At 45.9% G+C, this 21714-nt stretch overlaps 1 protein-coding gene across 3 annotated transcripts in view; it reads left to right on the top strand.

Moving 5' to 3' along the window:
- SPNS2 (sphingolipid transporter 2) overlaps positions 1 to 21714 on the top strand; it is a 131010-nt gene that overhangs the window by 71963 nt on the left and 37333 nt on the right. For all 3 annotated transcript variants that reach the window (XR_005566471.1, XR_005566470.1, XM_027734351.2), the window contains exons 4-8: positions 9679 to 9830; positions 11696 to 11762; positions 14328 to 14470; positions 15603 to 15755; positions 17336 to 17525. Coding sequence is in view for 1 of the 3 variants with exons in the window: in XM_027734351.2 (XP_027590152.1) it covers positions 9679 to 9830; positions 11696 to 11762; positions 14328 to 14470; positions 15603 to 15755; positions 17336 to 17525 (705 nt within the window). In the remaining 2 variants the exon portion in view is untranslated. The remainder of the gene's footprint in view (positions 1 to 9678; positions 9831 to 11695; positions 11763 to 14327; positions 14471 to 15602; positions 15756 to 17335; positions 17526 to 21714) is intronic.

Below are 21714 nucleotides of genomic sequence, written 5' to 3'. Positions count from 1 at the left end.
GGGAATTGGTGGTAGTGCCTAATGCCAGAGATGTTTGTGGCAAGTGTGTCCCACCTGACAGATCTGGAACAAAAAGCAACAGTTTGCTTCCACCCCAGGACTGTTAAGGTTCTCAGGGGAGCAGTTTTGGAAGATCCACTCTGGCTGAGCTGTGTGTAATGGTTTTGTAACAGGGATAAATGACCACTATTTCAGCCACGTGAAGTGCCTGGACTCCTCTGGGCCTTACACCAGAGCCAGGAATGGAAAGAAGTGCTTTAACTCTGTGTTCCAGCAGGCACTGGGAACACAGGGCTCTTTATGATCCCTGGGATTTATTTAAAAACATCAGCCTTTTTCTTTGAGGTCTGTTTTACAGCAGTGATGGGATGGGGCTCTGGTGAATAAGCAAAACAATCTGGTGTCTTCCTTCCAATTCCATCCCAGCCCCCTGTAATTAATGCACTATTAATGACCAAGGAATTGTGAAGAATGTAAATCCTCCCATTTGCCTGTCATGTCATATTTTTACCACGGGTCAATGGGATGAGGAGCCCTTCAATTAGGGAGCTGAGATGCTGCTTTGTCTCAGCTGAGGTTTTTGTCAGGACCTGGTGGAGCTGCCTCGTCACCCAGAGTCTTGTAATGACGTTTCCTAAGGGATGGAGAATGGGAATTGGGCTCATTCTCTCTTTGTGCTACCCAAAAACGACTGAAAAGTACCAGGAGGTTCCCTCAGGTGGGTTTGGAGGGAGGGCAGTGATGGGAACCTGGATTTCGGAGCCTGCGGTTTTAGCGCTGGAGGGAAATTTCACCTTCGACATTCGCAAGTAGCTCAGAAAAATCTTGCTCCTGATTTTTGTCCCTGCAAAGCACAAAGCAGCTCCCTGCTGGCTCTGGGGAGTGCTGTGGGAGTCTTGCTACTTCCAGGGTGGTTTGGGGTTTGTGTTTTTCTCCAGAGCACTTAATTAGGTGCTTCACTTCAGAGCCTATCTGTGGGTATGCAGTTGTTAAACACTTTAGTTGCTGATTGAAGGGTTTGATGAGTGAAAAAAGGAGTATCTTACAGCCTTTATTGGTTATTTTTATATATTAAATAATAATAAAATCTCATGCAATAAGGATGCTTTAATCAGCTAGATTCTTAAGTGCATTTCCAAATAAAACCCTCCACATTCAATTAAGTGTGTCTGAACAGGCCACCTGGGAGAGCTAAAGCCATTAACAAATACTAGAGACAATCAAAGGAGAGGTGAGTGGACTTTGCTTCGTCTCCCTTGCTCATTTCTATATTTAAATATGTATTTTGGTCTCTTTCTGCTGGCTGTAGTCTCTCTTCTCCCTGCAGGGCTCCGAGTACCAGGTGAATTTTCCCAAAAGGGAATTGTTCAAAGGTGAGGTGTTTGGAGCTGAGAATTAGGGGGACACTTAATGCATCCAAATGAGCTGAAGTTTGGAAGTCTTTGACAAAGTGTAACTGGAGGCTGCAGAGGAATCAGAACAGGAGATTCGGACCTGCTTTAAAAGCTGTACCATAAGTCCATCCTAACTGCAAAAGGGTTTCAATATTGACCCTTGAGCAAATGATTAATCAAATATACTAAGGTTTAGTAAGTCAACAACTCGTTGTGAAATCTTGATGCTGTGTAGTGGTCTCATCTGTAACCTGGTTATAACCTCCAGCCAGCATATACATATATAAAATAAGCATTTGTGAATAAAACACATGTGAATGTGTGAATAAAATATAAAATATGTGGACACTTGAAGGAAGGCCCAGGGCATTTTCACTTCAATATTAGTGACCTGCCTGCCAGAACTCAGGGGACCTTTGGGTCAGAGAAGCCTCCCTCGTTGGACACAAATATTTATACTTCCCATCCCAAGGAGGCTTAAGGGAAAGGGAGTGAAGAAAAACCTGGTTAGGGTGAATGCAACAGGGACACAGCAAATGAGGTGGTGTCTGCCCTGTGGATTTAACTGAGTTTAAATAGCTTACCTTTGCCAAAGTGGCATCCTCACTGTGGAGCTGTGCTGCTGTCTCTGGAGAGCCTGCAGTGCTGCTTTGGTACCTGATGGGAGGTGTAAGGATGGAGCCAGACTCTTCTCAAAGGTACCCAGAGAAAAGATGAGGCAATGGCACCAACCAAAACACTGGAACTTCCAATTAAACATAAGAAGAAACATTTTTCCTGTGAGGGTGGTCAAACACTGCAAGGGGTTGTCCAGCATGGTTGTGGCTTCTCCATCGCTGGGGATATTCAGAACTCAGCTGGGTTTGATCCTGATCAACCTGTTGTAGTTGATCCCCCTTTGAGCAGGGGCATAGACCAGACTGTCTCCCAAACTCCCTCCCAGTCTCAGCTCTTCTCTGATCCTGTGAGGGGCATGCAAAGGAGAAGAGCAGTTTGCAAATGGTGATGGAAGATGGACCTACCATCAGGAGTTCAATTTGAAGGGAGGAGGCTGTAAACTTAAATAGAATCCAGTGGTGATGGAAGTTACAGGGAATGTTGTGTGCAGTGGTGACTTAAAAGGCAGCTGGGATTGTAAAGAGATGGGGAGTGAAAGGTGGCTGTGGGTGAGTTATGACACAGATTGAGGGAACAGGAGTCCAAACCCAACCACTTCCCTGCAGTGGGACAAGTGGCAGGAGAACCAGCAGCTGCAGTGAGTTCCCCAGGCTGCCCTGCCTGCTTGACTCAGGGCTGGTAAGGGGACACCTCTTGTTGGAGGTGAGAAAGGGGGTTTATAGTTATATTTATCTGACTGGTAACTGTGGCATGAATTTCTAAGTGCACTCATCTCTACAGAAAATGGATAAAACACTGATAGCTCTCAGCACTGACTCAGAGCTGATAACTCATCAACCTGTCTCCAACCAGACTCCCCCCCAGCCTGTACCCTGGCTGCTCCCTGAACATAACCCATTCCTTTGGCTGTAGGAAATCCTGACACCAATGTTTGCCCAACCTCTGAACAGGGGACAAATGTACTGGCCAACCAAACCCCCCAGGGCACTGTTCTGCCCCCGGGTTAGTTTGTGTGTTGGTCTCTCAGCTGGCACTTCCCAGGAGGGATAAGATTACTTGTAGACCAAGATAAAGATATTAATCTTCCTTTGTTCCTGGACAGTAAAAAAACAATGGCCAAAATTTGGAATGAATATTCGGAATCCAGGCTGGATTTGACAGGAAGGCATGTTCTTCAGGATTGATATGGAACAACTCACCAGTACTGACTATGAAACCCCTCTGTAGCTCTCTACAATATTTATTCTCCTTTTGTTAGAGAGGAGTTATATCCACCAGGTGCCTTGGTTATATATATTCAAAATTTGTAAAGCCTTAGGCATGCACAGAGGTGGAAGGTGTACTTAGGCTTATCTGTTCTGCTGTGGCCTTTGTCATCCATCCAGACACAGAATGGAATTTGAAACATCAACATCATTGTTTAATGTCATCCTGTCTCTCATGCTACGCCGGTGTCCCTGTTTGACTTGGAAGCTTTGACATTCTTCAAGGTGACCCCCTCATTCCTGGGAGGGCTGAGGGAACTGGAGCGTTTGGTGGTTAAGCAAATATGTCCCCTGCTTTTGTAGTGTCATTCCATTGCTCAGCTCTTCCAGTGAGTCCCAGCTAATGAGCTGGAATTTGCAGTGTGAGTGTGCAGGAGCCAAAGCCCTTAGTCACCACCCCGATACTCCCAGTGTGGTCCTGCTCTGGGTGACATCATGGGAATGGGGCATCTTTTCCTACCTGTGTGAAAGGTGTGGTGTGGCATTTCTAACCACTTAGATCCTGCAAAGCACTGCCACACCTGGGAAAACTTACTGCAGTGGAAGGAGAGGTGTTTGCCTGGGCAGAAAATGCAGGCTGTGCTCAGGGAGGGCAAATGTTTGCACATGAGTGTCCCTGTCAAAGGGAACCACTGCTGAGCAGCCCTGGAACAGACCCTGGAGCCCTGTGGGGTTTGCTCTGCTCATCTCACCCCCCCAGTGTGTCACATTTATCACTGATCACTTGTGACTGCCCTGCTACCCTGGATGCTGTGGAAACACAGCACAGCTCACCTGAGCTTGCTCCAGAAACTCAGGGAAATTAAATCAATCCCAGTGCTTTCTCCTTAGTTTATTGTCACTCCACACACGAGTCCTTGAGGCTCTGTGTGGCAATCCTAGCAGCCTAGTGGCAGGAATGGCTTTATGCACATCTTCTTTCCAAGGGTGCAAACCCTGATTCTATACTCTTGGGTTTTGGCATAATGAGTATATGATAAAAGAAGGAAAATATGGCAAAACTCAGCTCAAATACGGAATTTCATGATGCCGAGCCCTCTTTGACAGAAGCTAAATGTAGAATCCGTAGGAGTTTAACTCAACATCCTCACAAGGACACAGGTGCAGGTGCTGTAGCTGTATAAAAGGTCCTTCTTTTAGACCAGCAGCACCAGTTCTAAGCATGGCTTGTCCTGGTGCTGTGCCCACACCAGGGATTTGTGCTGGGTTGGCTCTGTCTGTGGGATCTCATCGGTCCATGTGTCCCTCATCTGAAAGCAGCATCTGTTCAGCTTCTTTTGAGACCCTTACAAGCTATTCCACATTCAAATGCAAATACTTAATAACCAAAGCTTAGGGATCATATGATCCTTTAGACAGTAAATCTGGTGGTTCAGTTGTACACATATTTGGCAGATTATAGGTTTATCACTGGCAGCTAATCTTTTAAAGAACTGGGGCTTAACTCCTTTTGTTAACTAATTAAAAAAGAAGGAACTTCAAGCTGTAATTAGACCTATTAAAACATGTATTACTCACTCAATGGTCTATACAGCCAGGATAAATGTATAATTAGGAGGTTTCACCAAACATGATTAAAGTCAGTCATGTGTCCTAGGCCATCAAATATTTATGTGTGTGTGAGATTGAGAGTAAAGTCAGTGTGAGATACAAACCATATCATACATTCTAGAGAAAATACATGAACTGCCTTGGACTTGATGTTCTTGGAGGTCTTTTCCAAGCTAAATGATTCTGTGATTCTGTATTTTAAATATTTAACTTCAATCATGAAAGCTTTTTTTCAGATGTGAATTCTGGCAGGATTGTGTCACACCCAAAACTTCTCGTGTGTGGTGACAGTGATGGGACCAGGTCCTTCTGAGCCCGTGATCTGTCACTGCTGTTCCCTGCTGATAATGTAAGAAATTTAGAAGTCAGTGAGTGGAGTATTCCTGTTCTTGATCAGCACATTCCCCAGGGCATAAGGATTTGTATCCCTTCCAAAACTCATGTCTGTTTTGGGGGATTGGGTTTCTTTTTTGTTTGGGTTGTTGGTCTTCAAATGACAAAGGAGTAAATTCTTCAGCTTTATGGTTAGAGGGTATTTTTCCTTCTACATACTTAGGAGATGGGAAGAAAAGCAGGTCCACTGACCTTTTATGCCTCTCATTCATAGGTGTGAGTGCTTTCTCCCTGCACTGGTTTCAGGTGATGTCATTCCTTGAAGGGAAATTCCCAGGAAGGCTGTGGCAGTTCTGGGTCTCTGCAGCCTCTGTTCTGTCCATGTATGTGGATGGTTTATTGTATGTTGGAATCTTCCCTGGCTGGTGTCTCACCAGCCCTTTTGTGGCACAGACAAGCTGGAGAGAGGGACTGGGAGCACTTTTGCATCCTGAGTTGCCACCAGTCACATTGTATGGCTCAGGTGTCCCTGTAATAACCCCTTCCCAGGGGTCCACATCCAGGCTGGTGCCTCGGAGCAGGGAGGGGGATTGATGCCATAAAGTCATCCCAAAAATCCCATTGCATCTCTCCAAACCAGGAGATGCTGACAGCTCTCGTGGAGGTGCAGATGTCTCTGACATGACTGCTAACCAAATTAAAGACATAAATAAATTGTTTGCTGTCATAGCTCTTTGTTTCAAAAAAACTTCGGTTTCAAGCACTTCATGTGAAGTGTTGAGGTTGCTGGGCTTAACCTGCAAGGAAGAAATTAGCTCTGGTCCTGAAAGCTGACTCAGATATTTCCAGTTTTCCTGCCAGAGACCTATTTGCACTGATAAACAAATTACAGGAGAGTTCTCAAGTCATATAGACAGGAACAAGCTTCTTCAATATATATCAATTTCTGCTCAGGGAACAGTGAAATGCAGTTAAAGGCTGAGCTGCCTGTTCTGCTTTTCAGCACAGAGATACTGCAGAGAGAATTGGGCTGGTGTCAGCCCTTTTGGTGTCACTAAACTGCTGAGACCCCTGGGGTCAGACAGGGAGGGACGAGCAGTTGGGGGAAAATCCAGCGCCGAGGAAATGGTGGAGGTGTCCTGGCACGGCTGTGGAGGAGAACGGAGCTTCCTCTGCGTGTGTCACATCTGCCTTTGCCATTTGTTTGTGCTGGTTGTCATGTCCACATCCACTTGGAGAGGAAGGGGGATGTTCCTATGGATGTATGTGCATAGATGCACACAAAAATAGCAGTTGTCTGTCTTGCACACGTGGTGGTTTCAGGGCCAGTTTCTAAACGGTTTGTGGTGTTCCCGTGGTCCAAGGGAGCAGCACCATAAGAATTTTGTTGTTTGTGTTTTTTTTTATTCCTATATGAAAAGCAAAAAGACAAGGAAAGGACTAGTTTTTGTCCCAGGGGGCTCCCTAGCTCTGCCTCTTCAGAGACAACTAAAATATAAGTTTTGAGTGCCTGACTAGGGATGGAAGATGGGGGGTCTCATCTCACTGTAACAAATTACTGCTGACTTTTATTGTATGGATTCCAGCAGGGTGATTGTTAGGCAAAGATCCTGAACAACTGGATAAGAAGAGGTATTAGCTCTTTAATCCTAGATCTAGAGCTCCAAAACCAGGCAGGAGAATTCCCTAAATTGTTTCAGGTTTTTGTATGTTTTCCCTAGTTGTCACACCTGAATGGCTGCACGGGCCATAGCCCTGAATATCTGACCTCAGCAGGGCAATACCACTGAGGTGTTTATGTGGACTGTGTTTTTGAAGACTGCTTTTATTCCCAACTGCAGTCGGAATCTCATGACTTAAATTTGGATACCGCTGCTGCAGAGAACATAGTTTAAATATTAAACAGATATGTGGAGTGTGTCAGCATGGGATAAGCCAGGGAGGAGGAGGATTTGAGGAGGAACTGGGAGAGAAGAGTGAATGTCTTACTTGTTGCAGATTATTTCATTGTGTTGGGCATCTGATTCTGTGGTGTTGATGAAACCGAGTCACTCTTTTACCACAAAAGGAATCCTTTGTACAGTTTTCCTGCTTTACACAAGGATTGTAAGAGGAGCCTTTTAACAACGTTGTTTGGAGGAAATTCCTGTCCAGTGCATTCCCTGGGAGTGATGCTGGCTGGTGAGCACAAAATGGTGTCATTTTTCTGTAGGTATTTCAAATTTGAGGAACATCCAGTGCATTTCCAAACCTGTCATTCTGCAGGTGTAAGGAGCACTGTCCATACTCATCCCAGGCCTGGCAGGTGACTGTCACCCTCCCTGTGATGCACATCTGAACCTCTTCAGAAACCACAGTCAGCCTCCAGTGCCCTGCTTTCTAATTCTGCATGACTAAGCCTTTCAGCATGCAATAAGTGCTGTTGCTCATCCCAAATGCATTGGTTACCTGTGCACCAATCACTGTCAGCACATTTCTGCACTGGGGTGGCTGAGTGTTGGGGAACTGGCATAAGTTAAATTAATCTGAGTCACAGTATTGCCCTTTCTGTTCCACCCACGTGTGCGTCAGGTGTGGGAGACGTGTGAGCAGCACTGCACACGCCCTGCCAGCAAACAAGGAACTTGTGTTCCCTCAGAAAATGGGGACTGGGGCACAATTCACACCAAAATATGAGGAAGTGAAGAGTGCACACAAGTATTTGTTTTGTGTGACTGTAGGAATCCTGAAAGAATTCTTTTCAGCCAGGGGATTACAGTGAGGAGAACAATGCACACCCCTCAGTGGCAGATTTGTGGCTGCTGCTGGATGTATTTATGACCCAGGCACGTGGCTTGGTGTCTGCATGGCACTGTCCATGTCTGTGAGGGAGGGCTGGACTCTGGCTTGGCTTTGCTGTAGGGCACAAAGTCAGACACTTCCCTGCACTCAGCTTTTTCCCATCTGAAGAAGGACAATCAGTAATTGCTCGTTATTCTCAAAGCACTTCCATGTTTAAGGACGTATCATAAGCACAGAATCATGGAATGGTTTGGGTGGGAAGGGATCATAAAGACCATCTCATTCCATCCCCTGCCATGGGCAGGGACACCTTCCAGTAGCCCAGGTTGCTCCAAGCCCCATCTAACCTGGCCTTGGACACTTCCAGGGATGGGGCAGCCACAGCTTCTCTGCCCAACCTGGGCCTGGGCCTCCCCACCCTCAGAGGGAAGAATTTCTTCCTAATATCTAATCCAAACCTCCCCTCTCTCAGTTTAAATCCCTGCTGTTCTTCTCACAGATGATCTGTAGAATAACAACAGTAAGCTGAGGATTTGTAGAGGTTACATTTGTAGGAACAGATTGCCCTGTGCTTACAACTTTGTGCACTGACTGTTTAATTTCTGCCCCTGCAATTACTCCTGGGTGCAGCTCAAGCTGCTTGGATAGGCTGAGAACTTGCTTGTGCTCATGTATCAGGTGTTCAGGCATCAAAGCATTGTGCCTTATTCCTGCACAGGGCAGCACTCAGAAAACTGCAGGTGCAGTGAAAGGTCAGGTTGAAAATCAGGTCTTTGCAGTTCACAAAAGTGTTGCTGAAATAGGGAAACAGGCCATGAAAAAAAAAAAAATCTGTTAGATGAACAATTCCTTTTGGTCCATTTTAGGCTGAGTTGTGCTGAATGTGAAGTATATCCTCGTCCTGTGGGATTGAGCTTTCCTCAGAAGGGCCTGGAATTCCCTGGGCAGCTCAATCCCTCCTTTGCCTTGTGTGGCTCTGAGTCGTTCACCTGCAGGTCCTGCTTATGGAGCACAGGGATGTTCCTGGGGCTCCCAGTGAAGCTCAGGTCTCCTCTTTGTGCAGCTGGGATTGGGACTGAGGCTTTTTAGGACTGTTCAGTGCCTCTTACTCTGCCTCCCTGCTGTGAGGGGAGGTGTCTGCTGCTGTTCCAGGCAAGTGGAGTGAGATGGGTCCTTAACCTTTGAAAGATTCCCTTATTCCGTGGCATTTAATGAAGGAAAAAATTTGTTTGGGGGACTGGGGGTTCAACTCTTTCCCAGCTTTGGGCTTTCACAGTCAGAGCTTGTCCCTTGGCACCCTGGGGAGGGTTGGATTGGCCTCAGCAGGTGTTGCTGTTTCTGGATTTCAGAGCAGGGTTTGTTAAACTCACTCACCTCCCCAAACCTTCCGAACTTGGGCTTAGAAAGACTGAGCTGCGTCCTGGGAACAGACTGAGGGTCTTCTGCCTCTTTTAAAATGTATTCTTGAGTGTCACTGAGTAAACATTTTATTATTACTTTTCTTTCATGCCTATAAATCTTCACAAAAATTATAGTCCCTTTCCTCCCAGCAGCAGACAAATGAAATGAGTGTGAGGCTTTAAAAAATAAATGGGTACAAGAGGATCATTTTCCAGTCACGGGGCTTTGTATTTCCCTGTTTTCCCAGATTTTGCTGTCGTCTGTCCTGAATTAAGGAAAAAAAAAAAAAAAAAAGGCAAGGGGATAGCTGGTAATGTTTTTCTTTGTTTTCTCAGTATTTCTGGCTCCTGGTGCTCTCCCGGGGTCTGGTTGGCATCGGAGAGGCGAGTTACTCCACCATTGCCCCAACCATCATCGGAGACCTGTTCACCAAAAACACGAGGACCCTCATGCTCTCTGTCTTCTACTTTGCAATTCCTCTGGGCAGGTAAGTGGCACCAAAATTCTTGGGCCTGGTTTTGCCTTTTCACTTAAATGAACTCACGCAGATCTGAAGTTGCTGATGATGATAGTTCTTGTCTTTGGTTGGAATGGTTTAGACAGGAAAATATTGTGAGCTGTGACTAATTAGTAGCAGGAATTAGATTCTTTTTCTGGCCCTGTTGCTGGTTCGTGTGTGACTTTTGGGAATTAGTGGGAAGGATTTTTTTTTTCCCTCTTTTTTTACAGCAGTGGGGTGGAAATGGAATCAAAATATTTTAGCTGACTGTTTCTTTCAGTTGTGTTTCCTTATCAGCCCAACACAGTATCTGATTGTTGGGACAGGAGGGAATCTGTCATTATTTTTATTTTTTTAAAAATAATGGCTGACCCTCTATTGTGAGGTTGTAGGCAGGGAGGGTTTGCATACTTTGCATTCCAGTTCCCAGAGTGGGACAACATCCTGTGCAAAAGGGGCATCAGAGGTTCATTTGCAGCAGGGAATACATGGGTAACGTGTCCCAAACTCAGAGAAAACCTTCTGGTGGTGCATTTTACAAGTTAGAGCACTTGTCCCTGGGACAAAACTCACAAACATCCCTTTGCTCTTGAGGAAAAAGAGAGAAACAGGTCCTTAACTGATGAAAAGAATATTTTGCCAAGAGGGCCAAAGATTCCAAGTATTCACATAGAGAATTCAGTGAACTATGGCTAGCAAGAAATCACAAACACTCATCCTGTCGAGCCTGATTCTGGCACTTAAATATCTCAATATCCAACAGTGACATGGATTACAGGGGCATGGAGTGATAGGCTGTAAACTGAAAGAGGGCAGGGTTAGATGGGATATTAGGAAGAAATTGTTCCCTGTGAGGGTGGAGAGGCCATGGCACAGGTTGCCCAGAGAAGCTGTGGAGTGTCCAAGGGCAGGCTGGAGCAACCTGGGCTAGTGGAAGGTGTCCCTGCCCATGGCAGGGGGTGGAACTCAGTGGTCTTTATGATCCCTTCCAACCCAAACTATTCCATGATTCTGTGGTGATCCACAGTTTGCTTTTGGAGCCTCTCTGTGTAAAAAGCTCAGTTTTGGGGTACTTATAGCTGGCAACCCCCAAAGCTCAGCAGGCTTCAGTAAAGTCAGGTGAGGGCTCAGCTGCCCCACAGCAATCCTGGCAACTTGTAGCCAAGGCCACCTCAGCCACAAATGCAGCAGTTTTGAAAAGGGATATTCACATTCCTTCAGCTCATGTGGAGAAAAGTGTGGCTACGTTCACCTTTCAGTGTCTTTGAGCCACCTCCTGTCTTAGGGCTGAAGGTCCTGTTGCTTCTTAATCCCCAGATGTGATTTCACAGCTTCAGGTTTGATGTTCTCCCACCCCACTGTCTTGCATGTTCTTCTTGGTTCTTCTTACAGGCTTATGGGAAGTGGCCTCTTCCTGGGTAATTAGGACCAAGTGCTGTTGAGTGACAAGAAAAAAATTAAATGATGGAATATGGTGTGTCCTTGAAGGGCATATCACTTTTTAACTGAGAGCTTGAACATAAAATTGTTTAATATTCATATTGGCACACGGGAAGGCCTGATGTAGAAATTACATTGGGAAATACATTCCTTTTGAGGCTTTGCTTCCATGCACTGTAGATTGAAAGGTCAGCTATAAACTTCCAAATTTCCATCAGATTTGAGCATTTTTAGATCAGCAGTGCTGGGAAGAGTCACATATTGGCCACCATCTGCTTCAATCCCCGTGTTCCTTCCTGCAGGAGAAGAGAGCCCAAGAGTTGGTTGTGCCTCTCTTTATCTTTGTCTAAGAACAGCTGTGACTGTGCCACTCCTAAAGCTCTGACCAACCCTCATCTTGCCATTTCTTGCAGTGGCTTGGGATACATCACTGGGTCCAGCGTGAAGCAGGTTGCTGGAGACTGGCACTGGGCCTTGAGGGTAAGTCCCTGGTAATCACATCTTAATGAGAGTTAATTGATTGATGTGTGTTAGGAAGAGTTCCATCACACAGTTGTTCGACCTGTTATTATATCTGGAAGTTTAAAGGACTGGAGATTACAGCCACAGATGTTCAGTGCACAGCAGATGCACTCCCTAAGCAAAGGGGAGAGGTGTGTGGGCTTGGCTTGTGGTGCTTGGTGTTTTCCCTGCCTGGGAGCAAGAATTTTCCAATCTCTTTATTATCAATCACCCATGATTTCTTGATGGGGATGGGAAGATGAGGCATTGGCCTTAAATCAACTCCACAGTCTTTCAGTCCCCTGCTGTCAAGAAACTCCGAGAATGGCTTCCTGCTTTGAGGAAAAAACACTTTGTTCCAGTTTCCGCTTGTTTTTCTGCCCTGAGACAGTCGGTTTCCTTCTATTTTAACCTCTTGGGACCCTGATAAACGTGCTGAAAAGATAATCCACTCCAATCACATGCTCACAAACAGATCCTGCACACAAAGATGTCTTGAAAGAGCCGAGAGGAAGTGGCCCAGCAGAACTGGTTCCTGACCTTTGGTGGTGAGAGTGGCACAAGCCCACGTGAGGTGCATTCTCTGGCTCTGGCACTTCATGAACACCCTGGAGCTCAGGCCAACACCATTTATACCAGCAGGTGATGAAATCCATGGGTTCCCACCTCAAGAAAATGTGCCCTCTGTGACACAGACCATGCCCAGGAGAAGCAAAGCCAGAACACCAGCATGAGGGTGGGAGGGCATTTCCCAGCTGGGAACCTGGGATAGAAAGTGCAATGTCCTGCAGCTTCACACCAGCAGGATGGCTACAGCATTCAGCAGCAGAAATACTTGAGGGTAAAATTAACTTTTGAGCAGAGACCAGCACAAGGAATGAGCTCCCCAAAGCCCCTCCTCCTGCTCAGGGGGCTCTAAGGAGGTTGATGTACCAGAGTGCTCTTGTAAAACCCAAATCTGGCCATAAAACCCAAGTGGGTAATTTGTGCAAAGGGATCCTCACCAGCATTTTTCTCTTCAGATGGTATCTCCACAGTTATCCTGAGACATCCAGGCTATCTGCAAGACTGTACCCTTCCAGAGTCATGATTTCCACTGTAAATGACACACTGGTGCATGATTCCCTGAGTGTAAAATCACTAGGAATCTGATGAGCTGCACGTGCCTGGGGTGGTTCCTTTGGACAGCATTGCTCAGTTTTTGTAGTCACACAGCACACACTGAAGGCTTCCAGACATCAGTGTAAAGCAGTTTTTTCATCCCTGTGGCAATTATTGTGCCTCCTGCAAGATGTGAATGATTGCCCAAGGTGATGCTTCCCCCTGTGATCTCCTGTGGGCTCCAAATCCAGGAGAGGTCAGGAATGATCTGTACTTCAGTGGGCTGAAGAAGACAGAAGGACACGTGGACAAGTGGCAGCTTTGTCTCTGGATCCAACAGTAATGTGGCTGTTTCCTGGGAGCATTATTGAGTGTCCATGGATATTGTCAGTGGATTTTGTCCTGGTGGGGGTTTAAGCCTTTAGATAAAAATCAAGGAGACTTGAAATTATCTGGCCCTAAAAAATAGCAGCAATTCTGGTTTTTTTACCAGTGCTGCCTTGTGTTCAGCTGTCATAAGGAAATTGTATCAGCCTTCCTTTATTCCTGGATGAGGGATTTTCCTGACTTTCCAGTTCTGAAATACTTTTGTCTTCTCTTTCCTAGCAGAACTGTGGGTTTGTCATCTTAGGACATGAAACACTGCTCAAAGTGTAAAGGCCATTCTCAGGTTAATAATGGAAGCATATTTTTTGGAACAGGGATTTATTTTTTAAATAGCATGTCTAAGTGGGATAATAGTTCAGTGAAAATCCGTGTTCCTGTTTTCCTAACGGAGCTATTTTCCATTCTATCAATAATGGAATTTCAGTGTCAAAACAAGAATAGTGTTTGTAGCTTGCAAAGCACTGTGGGATCTTTGTATTTTTGTCTAGTGCTTGGGAGAAAGGATTGGATACTGGGAAGCCTAACCCTTGAATGTGTCCTTTTCCTGCCTCCTGGCCTGAATTTTCAGTGTTTCTTGGTCTGCTGTACACTGAGGTTATCTGAGGGAGATGCCTGAAAATGGGAAGCCACTGTGGGTTGGCTGGAAGAAGGAGGCATGCCAAGCAAGGGTTTTCAAAGCCAGAATGCTCCCTACATCCAGAAATCCTTCACCCTTGCCTTGAAAAGGTTTCTGCACTCACCCAGAAAGTCTCTCAGCCCAGCTGGGAGCAGCTTTCCGAAGAGCTAAACATCACTAAGAACCAGTATTTTGATGAATCTTGGTACTTATTAACACAACAGACTGCCTTAATCAGGGATTGTCAAAGCTGCATGTTTCCAGAGTGAGATAAGAGTCCAGGAATGACAGGGAGGAAGGAAAGGAGTGGATGCCTCGAGTGCTCACAGATTCTGACTTGAACAGTCCCTGAAACCAAGCCAATGTAATCTACTTCTCACTGACCAGTCAAAGCAAACCCTCCTGGACTCCTGTGCTAATTCCCTGCCCCTTTCTTGCAGGTATCTCCACTCCTGGGAATGATAACAGGGACACTCATCTTGATATTTGTTCCTGCTGCTAAAAGAGGAAATGCTGAACAACTTGGGGGGCAGCTGAAGGCTCGGACCTCGTGGCTGAGAGACATGAAAGCACTGATTAGAAAGTAAGAGCACTTGTAAAAACCATGCTTTGCCTCTAGTGCTTAATTGGAACATCCAGTGGCCTGGATTTAGCACTGCAAAGTGATGACATGCAGGGAGTTGCAGGAAGTTTAGTCTGTGGACCTGGGAAAGAAAATGGCAGTTACACGAGGTATTGACTGCAGTGATGATGCTGCATTCCAACTTCTGCTCTAACCTCTCCAAGACTGACATCTAAGAAAGAGTCTGCTTTGTTTGGCTCATACTTCACACAAATCAAGTCTTTTGAAGTGGAGAAATTGCTGTGCTCCTGTATTAATTGTTGTGGCACTGTTGTTCAGACACTTAGATCCTTTTTCTTCCTTAAAAGAGCTACTTTACCGGGGGGGGGAAAGAGAGTTAAATGCCAGAAAAAAAATAAGAGGAGAAAATACACAAAAGCTTACACTACATGGCAAGTTTAAATATATGTTTACACAACCACTTGTGACTGAATCTGTGAGCACTGAATGTGTTTGGGTGCTTGTATATGTGCATAAAAGATCACATGCTCACGAGTGTTTAAGCAGCTGTGCTTCCCTCCAGAAAGCTGGGCTGTGAATGTACAAGTACTTGCACTTGTGAATTCAGTGTTACATTGGAATTCTGATGGGAAACTGTGGTGTCCTTCATTTTTAGGACTGCTGGCTGGAATGCCTTCCTGGTATTGTCATCCAGTGTCAAAGGACTATGAGAAGCGATGATGGATAATTTGTCAATATTTCTGTGTTACTTCTTTTGGTAGTTTATGCAAGTGGCAATCACGTGGTGGCATGGATGGGGAGGGGGAAGTGAAACTTGTCATCCATTTAAACAGGTGACATTAGGGTGACAGCTCTGTAATTCACATATCATGACTAAGTACTGATTATCTTCTGAAATGGTCCTGTGAAAAATGGCCTCGGAAGAGTCCAGTGCATTATTGTCAGTGGAGCATCCCCTGTGAATATTCCATGCTTCTTATTCTCCACTGCTTTATACCTTGTGTTATCCCTGCCTTGGCAAAGGGAGGTGGCAGGTGTGGGGGAACACTGTTTTGTGAAGCCCTGGCTCCCGTGTGGGGCTCCTGCTTTCTCCCTTTTCCCACTAAACCTTCCCTTGGCTTTGCCTCCGCAGCCGCAGCTACGTGTTCTCCTCCCTGGCCACCTCGGCCGTCTCCTTTGCCACGGGGGCACTTGGCATGTGGATCCCTCTGTACCTGCACAGGGCACAGGTGGTGCAGAAGACAGCAGAGACCTGCAGCTCGCAGCCCTGCGGCACCAAGGATAGGTGAGAGGCAGACTCGGAGGGGGGAAAGGGGGGTGGGGGCTTATTTACCAGAGGAAACAGGCAGGTCCCACAGAGTCAAGTCACTAGAATGTCTGTCATTTCCTCTAGGCCCTTGCAACAATGATAGGAAATGCTGGGATTGTAAACTAGGTTTTATTTCTCTTCTTCATTGCATGAAGTCAAACGCAGGGAGAAGCAATGACCTCAGCTCTCTTAGTTCCCAGGCTGGGGTGCAGGGTAGAAAAGAGACTTTTGTCTTTGCCTCAGAGGATGTTTGGAGAGCTGAGAACGTGGCTCCTTAAGACCCATCTGTGACAGAGCAGGTAGCCCCAGTGGTGGCTGTAATTTGGAGGTTGGAATGGTTCCCCTAAAGCTGCAGGGGAGGCTTTTGTTTCCGTGTGAGGCAGGACTTCACTGTTTCATTGCTCTGTAAACTGCTGTGCCTGCTGAGTTGTGCTAAAGAATGTCACAGAGATCTGGGACGCTTTGGGCTTGATGCTGTGCAGTGGTTTGGGTTTTTGGTCCTGGTTATGTAATATCACTTGCAGCACATGAGCTATGAAAAGTAATCCTTGTGCCCCAGCATGATGGCACAAACCAGAAAATGCTATAAAAGCATTTCTCCAGGTAAATAAAAGATAGGAAAAACTGCCTTTTGTCAGCTCTTTTGCTTTTTAAATCATGAGGGAAAATAATAGTAGGAAAACCTTCTTGCTCTAGCTGAATAATCCCATCTCAAGTAAACTACTGAGTGGTTTGGAGTCCCATCAACCAGTGTCCAGCAGGCAGGCTCAGGCTGCTCTGCAAAAATGCAGTGAGCAAAAAACACAGCCCCAGTCTGCTATTTACAGAGAGTTTTCCCCTCCTTGATGACACCTCGATTTTGAGCTGCCCTGGAGCTACTCTAATGGAGTTGCCAAAGACTCTGTAATCCAAGTGCTGCACGTACAGTACAGAGAATCCTTGACAGCTCCTGGCTCTTTAAATTGAAATTAACACATTTCAAGTGTGTAACCCAACAGCAAAAGGCTGCTTTGAAGTGGTCTGAAAGGAGCTATAAAGTCAAGGTGTGTTGAAAATCGTGGTATTTAAGAGTCTTATTTAGGTTTCCCTTCCCTTAAGCTTCCCGGTGCCTGTTCCGTCCATGATTTCCCATTACATGATCAATGTGCAGGTTATTAGTTAGTTCTGTGCATGCAAAATTAGCTGTACAGGGGACTCTGTGGGATGCTCAGTTCCACCCAAAGAAGCAGTGTGAGCCCTTTGCCTAGGGATCAGTGCCTGTGTAGGAGGCTGAGTTGCGTGTGCTTAGTTTTTCTGAATTACAGGGGAAGAGGGCTAAAACCACCAGCACTCAGCAGGGGAGCTCTTCTAATTTTTGATTTTTTTTTAAAATCTACTTAAATACTTTTAAAATTTTAAATCTCATTTTTCAATCTGTGAAGCTGCTGACTGAATTCCCGGTCGGCAGCTCACCCCAGCGATTCGGCCGCGCCCGCTTTTGGGAAAAACTCTAAAAAAAAACCCAAACCACACGCCTGCCTGTTGTTTTTATTCATATTTTTTTATTTATTTCCTAGCTTGATCTTCGGGGCCATCACGTGCTTCACTGGCTTCCTGGGTGTCATCACGGGGGCGGGAGCGACCAAGTGGTGCCGGCTGAAGACGCAGCGGGCGGACCCGCTGGTGTGTGCCGTGGGCATGCTGGGCTCTGCCATCTTCATCTGCCTCATCTTCGTGGCTGCCAAGAGCAGCATCGTGGGAGCCTATGTAAGTGTGATCCTTCCCGTGTGCCAGCCCCCCCCCCCAGACTCCCTTCACTGTCCCCCGCAGGAAGCCTGAGGTGTTGTCTTGCTTCTGCTTTTGGCATTTTGGCCCAGGCTGGGGGTGCCCGGTAGCTCAGCTGCTCATCCCTGCTGGCTGGCTGTCATCAGCCGTGGGAACCCACAGGTCTGTTCTCTCTGTACCTCCACCCACACCTTTTTTATTGCTCTTGCCCAATGTGTTGGTACAGGAAAATCGACTTCTTCCCTTGCAATGAGGGTATTGTAGCTGCAGTGGTACCAGGTTATAATTACAGTGTCATTTGTTTGTGGGCATGCTTTGGGCTGCCTTGAGGTACCACTCATTTCCATAACTGGGTAGATTGCAGCAGACCAGTATTAATTACTGGGTGATTTCAGTTTGCTGTTATCTGTATCACCATAGCCCCAGTCACAGCCCAGGAACACACAGTCCTGGATGCTGCACAAATGCAGATTAAAATATGGCCCCTCCCCAAGCGTTTCTAATTGAATTATACAAAAGGGTAGCAAATAGATCCAGGCAAATAGAATCATAGAATGGTTTGGGTTGGAAGGGATCTTTAAAGGTCATTTAGTCCAACCTCCTTGCACTGTGTGGGGACACCTTCCACCAGACCAGGTTGCTGAGAGCCCCGTCCAACCCGGCCTTGAATGTTCCCAGAGATGAGGCAGCAACAGCTTCCCTGGGCAACCTCTGCCAGTGCTTTACCACCTCCTTTGTAAAAAGCTCCTTCCTTATATCTAATCTAAATCAACCCTCTTTTAGACTGAAGGGAAAAGGAAAAGCTCAACTGTAATAATCCAGCCTCGGGCTAAAATCTTGCTTCCAGTAGGGAGCGGAAATCCAGTCTCTGAACAGGTCCTGGGTTCCCTTTTAATATCACAGAGGGAACATGTGGGGTTCTGGGAGAGTTCAGGGTTCTGGGGTTCAGGGACCCAGGAGAAGTTTTTGAAGGGAAAGCAGGAGGTGTTTGGAGTGGTGGGATCCCTTCTGAAAGCCCTCCCTCAGCCTCCACATAGCAGTGCACACTCCACCCACAAGGAGAATTCACTTACAATTAACCAACCAACTGCTGTTCCTCCTTTCTCTGTGTTTCTGGCCATGGTTATTTGGTGAGTATTTCAATAGCTGCCATTGTTGTGAGGAAGCACAAGAAGAAAGAGTCAAAGTTCAACATGACTAAGATGGGACCCAGAATGTCCACTCTGGCTGTTTAGAAAGTGCCAGAAGGAGATTCAGGTCTCTGGTTTGTGGCCTGGGCTAGAACTGACCTTCGGTTCAGCAGAAAAATGATCACCTCAGACAACCTGTGAGAGGCTGTTACTGGTTGGTGAAGCATTAACATTTCACTGTCAGCTGTCTCTGAGTGAAGATCCATCACATCCCTTACCTGCTCCCTCCACCTCTGTGTGATTTTCTCCTTTCTCAGACCCAATGACATGTTCATTTGTGGTGTTCAGTCTCTTTATGCAGAAACCCCTCCATTTCTAAGCTGGAAATGCTCTTTTCAAAAATTGTGCAGCAAAAGGTGGCCATTGATCTAATTTTTATCTTTTTTTTTCTATAGTCTATAGCCATATGACTATTCTGCATTGTATAAGCATGTAAATATAGATGGTATTATTTAACCAGTCTTAAAAACAATTTATTTTATTATGAATGGGCAGTAAATCTAATAAAGAGTCAATGATTTGCCAAGGGAGTTATAGCTGCATATGGGGGGAGTTTGAGGAACATGAGCCAGTTTGTGATGCTGTTAGGCTGAAGCAGGTAACACTGCCTGTCTGTAACCCTAAATGTGCTCTCTCTGCTGCTGGAAACCTGATCCTAAAAGGGGTGGACAGGTCTGTGTTGGAGCTACCAGTGTCTTGTAACACAAGGTATTACGTGGCAGTGCCGTGTATCAGTTGAACTGACTTTTCAAGGCAAGTTTCAAACACCAGCCCTTGTTTTTCCGTGCCATTCAAAGCTGTTTCAGTCTTCCAGAGTGTTTCATTCCCTTGTATTTCACTGGGAGACATGTCTTGCAAGGTTGCTTGGTGTAGAAGTTTCTCCTTGCTCTCTCTTTTAAGTCTCACTGGTCTGAAAGGAAGGAGAGACTGTCCTGTGACTCTGGAGCTGGAACACTGAGCTATGGTGGACAGAATGGTGGCCTGGGTTTCCCTTCCTTATCTCAAAATCCATGATAAAATCTCCTTCTGGAAACAATACAGGAAAACTTGTGGGATGATTTTCCCATCTCTGATATCTTCCTTCACAGCTCCTGTCCTGACTTACATCCTCGAGTTCTGTGTGTCTGTGAAAGGCAAGAGCAGTGTTCTGACCTGTCCCCCAGCATGGGGCTGTTTGCCAACCTTCTGTAATGTGCCTGTCCTTAGACTGCTGTCACGGATCACACCATGTCAAAATTGACAGTTACTGGTTTTAGACCCCTCACTGGCTTTAAAATTCTTCCTTCCAAGCAGTTGGATGGCTCCCCATGAGATGGTGATCTCTGTCACTGAGCTCTGGTGGCCCCCAGATCACCACCTCCCTCCCTGCTTTAGTTAACAGTTGAGAGTTTTTAATGTCAGCATCAGCTTAAATGAAGTGTTCAGCACTCCAGCAAGAACCTGCAGAGCTCTTGGATTTATAGGGTTTATATTTCTGGAAAGAACCCTGCACATCCATGAGCATGATCCCCCTGGCCCTTACATGCTCTCTGCTCTCTTCCTCCCCTGAACACATGTCCTTTTTCTCCCTTGCTCACTCTTACAGGTGCTTTTGGTCTCTGGGGGCAGCTGCTATTCCAGTTCTGTAGCAGCCATTCCTACCTGGAGCAGGGAGACAAATTAGTTTTTTCCATCCAGTCTTTTCATATTAATCCAGTCAATTATTGGCAGTGGTAGAAGTGGCTGGCAAGGTGGAACAAACCAGTTTTCTGTGTCACTTTGCTTCCCACACACTTGTATTTCTCTCTTTTACAATCTCACTTGGCTGTATAGTTCAATCAGTTCTTATTCAGTTTTCCTTGCAGTGTGTGTTGTAATCCAGCTCCTTAAACACCAATTTGCACATCTGTAGGTCCCACTCTTTCTGAAATATGTACTCTTTGGAACCTTGGTTTTCAAACCTGTCTCTGGAAACCCATTATCTGTGTGGCATCATCATCTCACACAGCTCAGGCAATTCAGCTGCTGATTTTACACTCCTTTAAATCTCCAAATGACTGGAGAGAGATGCTTTGCTTCTCCTTCCTCTTGACACTGTTCCAAGTTCCTCAATTTCAGCATCTATTTCAATTCCTCAAAGACATTTTATGATCTTGCAGAAACAGCAAATCCCAGGGTAAAACCTTGCCATGGAGCTTTTACAGCAGCTCAGTCTCAGCTCCAGGGACTTCCTGGTGATGTGGTGTTGGTGATCTGCCTGTTCCTGAGGCATCAGCATTGCCCAGCACTGAGCTGGAGCTGGAATTGCTCCACATCCAAGAGGATATGAGGGTGTCTTACCCACCATTTCAGAGAGAAATACAAATAATGAAGATGTTGACGGATACCACGGAAGGAGTGTATAACCTGCTTAGGTCTTGCTGTGAGATCTGCTGGGGGGACCACTCTGAAACCTACTTTGTTTATAATTTTGGGGAATCAGAATTTGCTAACTCACTTAAACAGAATGGCTCAAGGGGGACATAACTTCTGCCAGCTCAGCACAGGTGAGCAGCTGGACACCAAAGGGAGATGGTGAGATATGACACAGCTGGAGTCAGAAGAGGATGTTTTCACAGAGCAGAAATCTCAGTGTAGAGTGAGGCTTCAAAAAGTGTGTGAGGAGTCAAAGCCATGAGCATTTCAGGAGCTATTGATCTCTTCTGGAGCTGCCCTATTTGCAGTAAGCATCCCTAGAGTTCTCTCTCCAGCAGTAACATCACATATCCTCATTTGCCCTTTGCAGTGCATGAACTCATTTTTAGAAGTCCCCATTAGCAGCTGAAGGACAGACATTTTTTTTTAATGTCAGTATCTTTTGTCCTGCTTTTTGATCTTCCTCTTGTTCCTCTTCTCCTTTTACCAGTAGCCACACATCAAGCACATGGTTCATGGAACGGGTGAAATAGCACATTCAACAACTGAGAGCTGGTGCACTCTGAAGTCTGGAGCATTTCAGTGAT

This window comes from Pipra filicauda, unplaced genomic scaffold (genome assembly GCF_003945595.2).
Source record: "Pipra filicauda isolate LSUMZ 115617 unplaced genomic scaffold, ASM394559v2 scaffold71_size5581439_pilon, whole genome shotgun sequence".
Classification (NCBI taxonomy): domain Eukaryota; kingdom Metazoa; phylum Chordata; class Aves; order Passeriformes; family Pipridae; genus Pipra; species Pipra filicauda.
The sequence above is the reverse complement of the archived record's forward strand: the minus strand, read 5'-3'. Positions and strand labels throughout refer to the sequence as shown.